Source organism: Haemorhous mexicanus, chromosome 19 (genome assembly GCF_027477595.1).
Source record: "Haemorhous mexicanus isolate bHaeMex1 chromosome 19, bHaeMex1.pri, whole genome shotgun sequence".
NCBI lineage: Eukaryota > Metazoa > Chordata > Aves > Passeriformes > Fringillidae > Haemorhous > Haemorhous mexicanus.
The window spans coordinates 1,777,604-1,787,839 of NC_082359.1; the positions used below are offsets into that span (position 1 = coordinate 1,777,604).

The 10,236-nt window shown below is 67.3% G+C and overlaps 1 protein-coding gene across 1 annotated transcript; it reads right to left on the reverse strand.

Annotated features, from left to right (window-relative positions):
• Positions 1 to 164: 164 nt before the first annotated feature.
• On the reverse strand, positions 165 to 10,170 carry GAS2L1 (growth arrest specific 2 like 1). Its single transcript, XM_059863856.1, has 6 exons — positions 9,656 to 10,170; positions 7,769 to 8,459; positions 5,168 to 5,275; positions 4,872 to 4,968; positions 3,354 to 3,624; positions 165 to 1,984 (listed from the first exon to the last, which is right to left on the reverse strand). Exons 1-6 carry the CDS (start codon positions 10,168 to 10,170, stop codon positions 967 to 969), a joined length of 2,700 nt encoding a protein of 899 aa, XP_059719839.1. The 3' UTR covers positions 165 to 966.
• Between the last annotated feature and the right edge of the window lie 66 nt (positions 10,171 to 10,236).

Sequence of the window (10,236 nt, forward strand, 5' to 3'; positions counted from 1 at the left end):
GGGACACCTCTGGAGGGGTGCCAGTGGCTGTAAGGGGGTGCAGGACACTGCGACTCAGCCTCAGCCCAGCTCTTCACTGCTCCCCCCTGCTGGCACCCTCAGAGCCTCCCTCCCTTGGGCCTGGGGTCTGAATCCCCCTGGACAGATGAGCAGACATGGTGGGCTCAGCTCCGTTGGTCTTTACTGGCTGGAGAGGACATGCAGGGGTGGGGGCCACGGTGGCCTGGGCTGGGGACACAGCCCTGTCCCACCCCGGGGACATCAACACGAGCTGTGGGCAGTGCTGTGGCCAGCTGGGGGCTGCAGAGGGACGAGTGACCCCCTCCTGCCCTGAAATAGGGCTTGTGGTGACAAACAGCATGTCCCCAAGTCATCTCAGGGGTGGAGAGAAGAGACTGGAGAGGAGAGGAGATGAGAAAGTGGCCAAAGAGGTGATGATGAGGCCAAGAAGGAAAGAGGGAAAGTCAAGAAGAGAAGATGATGGAGGGAAAAGAACTTAGAAGGCCAAGAGGAGAAAACAAGAGAAAGAGGAGGCAGCCCAAAAGAAGAGAGGAGAGAGAAGATGAGAGGAGGAGGAGGAGGATGACAAGAATAGCAAGAAGAGGAGGAGAAGACAAGAAGAGAAGGTCAAGATAAGGAAAACCAGTGGAGAAGAGTGAGGAGATGAAGAGACCAGGAGAACTGGGTGCTCTCCAGCCCCATTCCCAGCTCTGCTCTGGCCACCACTGCCCTGACCACGCAGCTGCCCTGCCTGGAACTGCTCCCCAGGACATGGGGACACCCCTGGCACCCTCTGGGGCTGGGGGCTCCTCGCAGGGCCCACCCCAGTGCCAACAGTCACCGAGTGAAGAGGTCCTGGCCACCCCAACTCTGTGGCCACCGCCTGGCCGGGTGCCACCTCCACCCTCCCCAGCAGCTCGGGGATGTCCCCAGGGGCTGCCAGGAGCTGCCACGGCCATCGACCCCTCAGGGCCACGCGTTCTCCTCCAGCCCCTCGCGCTCCCGCGGGGCCCAGGGGGGCTCCAGGAGGGAGGAGGAGATGCTCTGCAGAGCCCCCCAGGCCCTGGGGCTGCCGTTCGGGGCCCGCTGCGCGCCTGCCCCGTAGCCCCGGGGCGTGGGGATGCGGGAGGGCGTCTTGTGGGGCTGCGTGTCCAGCCGAGGCTTGGGCCAGGGCCGCGGCGGGGGCGCGGGGACCTCCGGCCCGGGGCTCTCCTCCACCTCCATCAGCTCGTCCTCCCCGGTGGCCCAGTCGGTGTCGGAGCCGGGGTTCCCCGGGGTCTCCCGGTTGTCCCAGGAGGCCGGGAAGCAGCAGCTCTCGTCGGAGGAGCTGGAGAAGGTGGAGCGGCGCCTCGCATCCGCCAGGCTGGGGTTGGACGGCAGCGGGGGGCACCCGCCGTTGTTCCCGTTGCTGTTCCCGTTGTTGTTCCCATCGCTGCCCCCGCCCCGCCGCCCCTCCTCGGCGGGCAGCCCGTGCTTGGCGAAGACGTTCAGGGAGGAAGACGAGGATGACGAGGAGCAATAGGCCGAGTCAGCGGTGGCGGGGGGCGCGGGGGGGGGGCTCTCCGTGTCCCCCAGCTGCTCCAGCAGCCGCGTGTTGGCCAGAAATTCCTCCTCCAGCCGCTGGAACAGCCGCTGCTCCTGCCCGGGCTCCAGCCAGCGCGGGGCCCGCAGCCTCCGCGCCAGCTCCTCGGGGTCCCCGGGGCCGGGCCGGGGGTCGCGCCGCCCCCCGGGGCTCCCCGCGGGGCCGGCCCCGGCCGTGGGGGGCTCCGCCCGAGCCCACGAGTGCTGCCCGTCGGGCCGGCGGCGGATGAGCAGCAGCGGCGCGGAGCCGCGCCCGGGGCTGCGGGAGGCGCGGGGGGAGCCCGGGGCGGGGGCGTCCGCGGGGTCCCGGCGGGCCGGAGGGCGGCGGGGGCCGCTCTGCGCCGAGGCGGCCGAGGAGTCGCTGTCACCCGAGCAGCGCCGGGAGCGCGCGGGGGCGCGGGGCCTGGGGGCGGCAGGGGAGAGTGAGAACCCCGGTGTCCCCCCCCAGGGCACCCCCTCAACTGCACAGCCTCCATGAACCCCCCCATTGGTACCCCCCAGTACCCCCGATTGCACCCCTCCCCACCCAACCCTGCCCATTCCCCCCCATGGCACCCCACACTCCCTCCATTGCACCCCATTTCCCTCCCCTCGGCACCCGTTCATTCTTCCCCCTTTATCCCCATTCCTCCTCACTGCACCCCTACTGCACCCCACATTCCCCCCCTTAAATCCCATTTCCATCCTCACTGCACCCCTGCCGAACCCCGCATTGCCACTATTGAACCCCATTTCCCTTCCCCTTGCCCCCCCATTAAAACCCCCCACTGAACCCCCGTTCTCCCCTTCACTGCCCATTCCTCCTCACTGCACTCCCCAGAACCCCATTTCCCTCCCCACTGCCCCCCGTTTCCCCCCTCCATTAAACCCCCACTGAATCCTCCCATTCCACTCTCATTGTCCCCCTTCTCCCCCCTCAGCCCCCACACGCTGCACCCCATATTCTCTCCCTTGTACCCCATTTTCCCGCATTGCACACCCACTGCCTCCCTGCCCTGAACTCCCCCACGGCACCCCACATTTTCCACCCCCTGCCAATCCCATCCCCCTCCATTTCACACCCCACTGGACCCCCGTTTCCCCTACTGCCCCTTCATTCCATTCCCCCTTGTTCCCCACTGCACCTCAGTGAACCCCTCCAGTGAACCCCCACGAAATCCCACAATCCCCCACTGCACACCCCATTTCCCCCTTGTAGCCCCCCTTCCCTCCCCCTGCTGCCCCCCACTATTCCCCTCCACTGATCCCCCAATGCTTTCCCCATTTCCCCCTCCCACTGCCCCCCATCACCTCCCAGTGCACCATTATCTGTTCCCATGGCCCCCCACCGCACCCCCACTGTCATTCTCCATTTCCCTTCCCCTGCCTTCCCTAACTGCGCCCCAATTCCCTCATTCTTTCCTACTGCACCCCCATTCCACCCCAAATTCACCCCACTGCCCCCTCAGTACTGCTCACTGCCCCATTTTCCCCCATGATTTCCCCACTCCACCCCCCAGTGCACCCCCATTTCACCATCTCGTGCCTCCCACTGCCCCCAGTGATTCCATATCCCCCCCACGATCTCCCCAGTGTTCCCCACTGCATCCCCCAGTTCAGCCCAGTTACCCCATTCCACCCCAGTACCTCCCACTGCCCCCTCACTGCACCCCCACCGCCCCCAATGCTTTCCCCGTTAACGCCCCCGTTCCCCCATCCCCTGCGGGGGGCTCAGCCCTTGCCGTGGGGTCTCGGCGCAGTTTTGGGGTCCCCCCAGCCCCGGGGGGCCGTACCTGGGCGTCCCCGCTCCCCGCGGCTCCGCGGGGCTCCGGGAGGGGCTGCCGGAGCAGGGGGCGGCACCCCCGCGGGGGGGCAAACCCTCCTGCCTGGGGGGCTTCGGGGGGTCCCCCCGGGGCTGGGGGCCCCGCTCCGCCCCGGCTGGGGGGGGCCCGGCGGGCCGAGGGCGCCGGGGGACGCTGGGGCTGGAGGCGCGGGACGAGGAGGCGCCGGGAGCTGCTTTTTGGGGGGACATGCCCGGGGTGCGGGGCTGGGGCAGGCGGTGAGCTGGAAGGGACAGCGGGAGGTCAGCGGGGACAGCGCTCAGCAAGCCCTCCCCTCCCAGCATCCCGATCTCCCAGCCGGGCTGACTCCCGGAGATGGTGACACCTCGGGAATTTGGGGAAAAGCCCCACTTTTGTCACTCTCCTTTTCCCCCTTGCAGCAGGATCAGTGCCCTGAGGAACCCAGCCCCAGGGAAGGGAACCCCACAAAAAATCAGGGAGAACCAAGGAAGGGAACCCAGGGGGAAACAGGGACCAGAACCCCACAGAAAATCAGGGAATGGAGCCCCACAGAACAGAGCCCTGTGGAGAACCGGGCAATGGAGCCCCACGGAAAATCAGCAACAGCGTCCCAAAGAGAGCCAGGGAATGGAAGCCCACAGAGAATCAGGGAACAAAACCCCATAGAGAACCAGGGATACACTGGGAACAGAACCCATGGACAATCAGGGAATGGAACCCCACAGAGGATTAGGGAACAACACCCCATAGAGAACCAGAGAACAGAGCCCCAGGGAATGGAACCTCACAGAAAATCAGGGAAGAAAAACTCAGAGAGAACCAGGGAAAGGGACCACATGGAGAGCCAGGGAGTGGAGCCCAGGGAGAATTTGGGAACAGAACCCATGGAGAACCAGGGGATGGAACCCCACAGAAAATCAGGGAGAACCAAGGAAGGGAACTCAGGGGGAAACAGGGACCACAACCCCACAGAAAATCAGGGAGAGCCATGGAGAACCAAGGAATGGAACCCACGGAAAATCAGGGACTGGAACCTACAGAGAGAGAGAGCCCCATGGGGAAACAGGGAACACAACCCCACAGAAAACCAGGGAATGGAGCCCCATGGAAAATCAGAAACTGTGTCCCAAGGAGAGCTAGGGAATGGAATCCCACAGAAGATTAGGGAACAAAACCCCATAGAGAACTGGGGAAAGGGGTGCCATGGAGAGCCAGGGAATGGAGCCCAGGGAGAATCTGAACCCATGGGGAACCAGAGGATGGAACCTCACAGAAGATCAGGGAACAAAACCCCACAGAGAACCAGAGAACAGAGCCCCAGGGAGAGCCAGGGAATGGAACCCCATGGAAAATCAGGGAACAAAACCCCATAGACAATCAGGGAAAGTGGCCCCTGGGAGAATCCAGGAACGGATCCCTTGGAGAGCCAGGGAATGGAAGCCCCCACCCCACCAGGCCAGGCGCCAGGAGCGTGCCTGGGGGGGACACTGGCTGCCGGGTGACACTCACAGAGGGCAGCACAGCGACACGGGTCGTGCTTGTCCAGGTAATGTTCCAGGGTGTCCCAGCCGCCGCCCACGCGCACCATGACGTGGCTCCGCAGCACCTGTGGGCAGCGCTGTCACCCTGCGGCTCCCAAAGAGCCACCAAAGCCACCCCAGGACCCCGGCGTGGGCGGGAAATCCAGCTCGGGACCCCACCCACCTTGCCCGGGAGCGGGGGAAGGAGAGGGTGGAGGGGCCCGGTGTAATGGGGGGACAATGGGGGCAGAGGGGGGGACAATGGGGTGAGGGGGCGGCTCTTACTCGGACGAAGATGAGCGTGTTGGAGTCGCCCACTTTGTACTTCCCCTCCGAGACCTTGACCATGGGGAATTGCGAGGGGCAGGAGCAGCAGCCCAGGATCTCCCGCACCTGCGGGCACACAGGGGAGCGGTCAGTGGGGCGTGGACGCCCTGCTGTAGGGTCGGCGGGGTCCAGAACCCCCCTATAGGGCCGGTGGGGCACAGACCCCTGTTACCGAGCTGCTGGGGCACACACCCCCCATTATGGGCCAAGCAGGACATAGACCCCCCCCCCCACTCTAGGGCCAGTGGGCATAGAAACCCCCCTATAGGGTTGGTGGGGCACAAGACCCCCTGTTATAGGATCAGTAGGTACAGACCTACTGCTATAGGGCTGGTGGGCAGAGAACCCCCCTATAGGGCCGGTGGGCACAGAACCCCCACTATAGGGTCAGTGGGGCACAAACCCCCCAGTTATAGGGCAGTTGGGCACAGGACCCTCACTATAGGGTCAGTGGGGCACAAACCCCGTTATAGGGCTGGTGAGGCACAGACCCTCCACTATAGGGCTGGTGGGCACAGAACCCCCTGCTATAGGGTCGGTGGGGCACAAACCCCCCTGCAAGGTCAGTGTGGATCCCCACATAGGGGCAGCCCCTCAGACGGGCACACATGTAGGGCCCTGTGTGCCCCCCACGCTGGCAGCTCCCATCCGTGGGGAGCAGCTGGGGGGCTCAGGGGCAGCGGGGCTGGGGTCTCCTCCCGTGGCTGGGCACCCCCGGCAGGCTGAGAACGGGCACAGCTCTCTTCATTTGGGGTTCACCCGCCCCGGGACCCCCGGGGATGGGCACACAACATCCCCCACCCCCCTAATGCTGAACCGCGGGGGATTCGCCCCCAGATCCCCGCCATGGGGCAGGACCTACATCCACCCACAGAAATGGGGTAAATCCCGGGGGGGTTTGCCTCCCTCCAAACCTGAAGATGTGGCACAGGGAAAAGAGGAGCGGGAGGATTTGGGGGGCCGGGCAGGGGACCCCCCGGGCTGTGGGGTGGCCGGACAGTGCCGTGGTCCCGCCGGCTGCCAGCTGCCGGCTCTATCTCCTGGGCTGACGTCAGGGATTAAACCGGGAGCCACGGGGGGACGCGGGGACGCGGCCGCATCATGTCCCGGCCTGGGGCTGGGGGGGGGGGGGGGGGGGCACGGCGCCGCCTCGTCCCGAAATTTGGGGTTTCTTTAATAATTCCGTGATTTTGGGGGGTCTTCCTGCAGCTGTGCCCATCGCAGCGGTGAGAGGAAGGAAGGATGTGGCCGCTCCGGTTCCCATCCGGGTGACACGGAGAGCCCCAGCTGGGGAAACTGAGTCACGGAGTGGGGGCGTGGGGGGGGCTGCAGTGAGGAGGGGTCGTGACCCTGCTGCCACCCCGGAGGGGCACCTGGGGACGAGGCAGGCCGGGTCCTGCTCCGCCAGGCTCCTCCCCGGCGCTGGCGCTGCCCATAAAAGCCGATGGCGAGGAATTACGCAGCCCGGAAAAATGCAGCCGGGGCTGGCAGCGCCCGGCCAGGGGGGCTTGGGGGGGCAACAGCCACGGGGAGCCCCCCCGATGCGGCCCTGGGCGGGGTGGGGGGGGTCAGGATGCTCTTTAATGAGGGACTTAATGAGGAATTGGGGTTTCAATTAAAAAAAGGCTTAGGGAGTCAGGGGAGGGCAGAGCCCCCCTGTCCCCCCCGTGTCCCCCCCCGGGCCGGATTAATCCGCTGCCTCACCCGCGGGACGGATCCCGCACCCGGCTTTAATCCTTCCTGAGCTCCCGGCCCGGGAGGTCCCCGCGCCCCCTTCCTGACACCCCAAATTGTGGCTGTGAGCAGCCGGGATGTCCCCACGTCCGTCCCTGGGGACAGCAGTCCCGAGGAGGGGAGGAGCAGTCCTGCGGTGGGGACCACTGCGGGTCACACCCTCACGGGGAGCAGGTGGCAGGGCACAGGTGACACCTGTGATTCTGGTCACAGCCACCGAAATAACCCCCCTGGAGTCAGGAGGCTCCACGGGAGCCCGCGTGGGTGGGGAGGAGCTCCCGTAGCCATGGAGAGCTGGGATGGGTGGGTGGAGCACATCTTATGGACCACAGGGGTGGGCAGAAGGACCTCCCAGGGGTCACAGTGACACGTGGGACCTCCCCCGGACAACCGAGTGCCCTTTGGATGGCCAGGAAGGACATCCTGGGGGTCACAGGGACAGGTGGGACCTGCCAGAGACCACAGAATGCCCCGCTGGGGGGGAGAGGTGGGAGCTCCCATGGATCATGGAGCACCTCATGGGGCACACAGACAGGAGCCACAGAGACAGAGAGGGATCCTGGGGGCCAGAGAGATGGGTGGGACCCCCCATGGACCCTGCTGGGTGGACAGAGACAGGTGGGACCTCCTAATGACCACAGAGTGACCACTGAGTGGACAGGACCTGCCAGGAGACAGAGGGCACCCTGCTGGCCGGACAGAGAGGAGCTCCCATGAAGCACAGAGCTCCCTGCCGGGGGCTGGGCAGCACCTCCCCCAGAGCACCGAGCGCCCCGGCGAGGCCCTGGCGGTGGCCCGGCGCGGGGTGGCCGGCAGGGCCCTCACCCAGGCGCAGGGCTCCGCGGGCAGCGCGTGTCTCACCAGCTCGTCCAGGTTCTTGAGGTCACACAGGGCGATGGGCCGGGCCCGGCTGGGGAAGGCGCCCGCCCGGGGGTCCCGGCTCTCCCGGCGCATGCCCAGCGCGCCCTCGGCCATTTGGTCCCTCATCTCCTCCTCGATCTCCTCCTCCATTTGGATCAGCATGGGGGCCAGCATGCCAAACTTGGAGCCCCTCCTGGCCACCTCCAGCAGGCAGAGGACAAAGTTCTTCTCGTTCTTCTTCAGCACCAAGTCGTTGGTCTCGAACATGAGCACGTCCTGGATGCCCAGGTCCTGCCGGCACCACTGGATGAAGTTGGAGACGTTATCCCTGGCGATGAAGGAGCCGGGCACCACGTTCTTGGCCTGGAACACCACCTCGTTCTGGGGCACGCGCATGCGGGCGGCCGCCTCGGGGTGCCGCTCCTGGAAGTCCAGGGCGGTGCGGTTGACGTTGTTGGCGTGGCGGCAGAGGTGACAGCCCGTCTCCAGGCTCTCCAGGAAGGTGTCCACCTGGATGTCCAGGTCGTAGAGGGTGTTGAACCACTCGGCCAGGTCCTCCTTCATGGCCTCCAGGTACTCCTCGCTGGAGCGGAAGGGGCGGATGCTCTTGGAGGCGGCCGACTGGATGTGGCTGGGGTCGGCCATGGCAAGCTGCCTGCGGGGACAACGGGGGCTGTCATGGGCGGGAAATCCCCCAAAGCCCCCCAAAACCACCCACCAACCTCGGTGACCCCTCTGTGCCTCAGCTTCCCCCACACGTTACCCATGGGCAGGAGCATCGCCACTGCCACCACCACCCCTCCGGGACCTGTCTGATCCCTGCCAGGACCTGCAGCCCACCCACTCCCTGTCCCTCCACCCCATGTGTCCCCCCCACAGCCCACGTCTCCTCCCCTCATGTCCCTCTGCCCTGTGTGTCCCAATTCTCCATGTCCCCCACTCTGTGTCCCCTCATCCTGTGACCCCCCCCCAGGTCAATGAGTCCCTTGTCACCCATGCCCACCCCTGGGGGGGGGCTGTGGCACAGAGGGGACATCCCTCCCCAACCCCGCCCTGAAAGCTGCCCAGTCATGGCGGGTATCCTCACCTCGGTGTCCCCACCCTGGAGCGGGTGACACCCCGAGGGATGGCAGTGCCAGGAGCAGGGAGCCCACCCTTCACCCTGATGGGGTTCAACCCTGAGGGGCTGCAGGGGGTGGGGGGATTGGGGTCCCAGCACTCAGCCATGGGGTGGGGGCTGCACCTGGGGGAGGCCCCTGGCCGTCCCTGACCTGGGGTGGGGGTACAAGAGCCAGGGATGGCTCAGCAGAGGTGTCACCCCCTCCCGGGGACCCCTTGACCTCCACTGCCACCCCCAGCCCAGCTCTACACCCTGGGAGGGGGGGGTCCTGCCTCTGGGGTGTCCCTGCTGCCGAGAGGGTGTCCCCTACCCTCGGATGGGTGTCCCTTGGGGAGGGTCCCCTCACCTGGGGGGGGTGGCACTGCCGCCCTCGGGGATGTGGGGACCCTGTTGGGGGGTGGTCCCCATCCCTCCAGAGTGGGGGATCCTCGCGGGGGGCGTCCCTTTCCCTCGGGGAGAGGGTGTCCCTGTCGCAGGGGGGGGGGTGTCCTTCCCGCGGGGTCGGAGGGTCCCTTTCCCTCGGAAGGGCTGTCTCTGCCGGGGGGGGGTCCCTACCCTCGGAGGGGGGGTGTCCGTGCTCAGGGGTGTCCGTGCCGGGGGTCCCCCTGTCCCCTGGGGGCGGCTGTCCATCTCTGGGGGTGTCTCTGTCTCGGGGGGGGGGGGGGTCCCTGTCCGCGCTGGGGTCCCTATTCCGGGGCGATCCACCGGGGGCGGCGGGAGGGGATCCGCACCTGCGGGGACACGGTGGGGGACACAGAGCCCGGGGCCTCCCGCCGACCCCCCCGGCCGCACTCACCGCCGCCGCTCCGCGCTCCGCTACGGCCGGGCCGGGCCCGCTCCCCGCTCCGGGCCGGGCCGCGGCTCCCAGCGCCGGGGGGGCCCCGCCGCGGCCCCCGCCGCCATCGGCCGCCGGCAGCGGCCCGGGGGGCGGCCGGGGGGGCCCGGGGGGCGCCTGACGAGGCTCGGCCGCCGCAGCCCCGCGGAGCCGCCGCCGCCGCCGCGCCCCGGCCGGGAAGTTGGAGGCGGCCCAGAAAGGGCCGGGACGGGGGCGGCGGCGGCGGCGGGCGGGGACGGGAGCGGGGGGGACACGGACACGGGGGGGGGGGGGAGGACAGGGACATGGCCCGGAGGGGGGACACAGACACGGCCGGGGCACGGGGCGGGGGGAGCAGCACAGACACGGGGAGGGGGCATGGGCGTGATGGGGGGGCGGCACGGACACGGCCGGGGCACGGGGGTGGCACATAGCGACACTCGGTGACGTTCCCCCACCCCCGCCCGGGTGTGGCTCCCCGCTTCCATTGATCTGCCT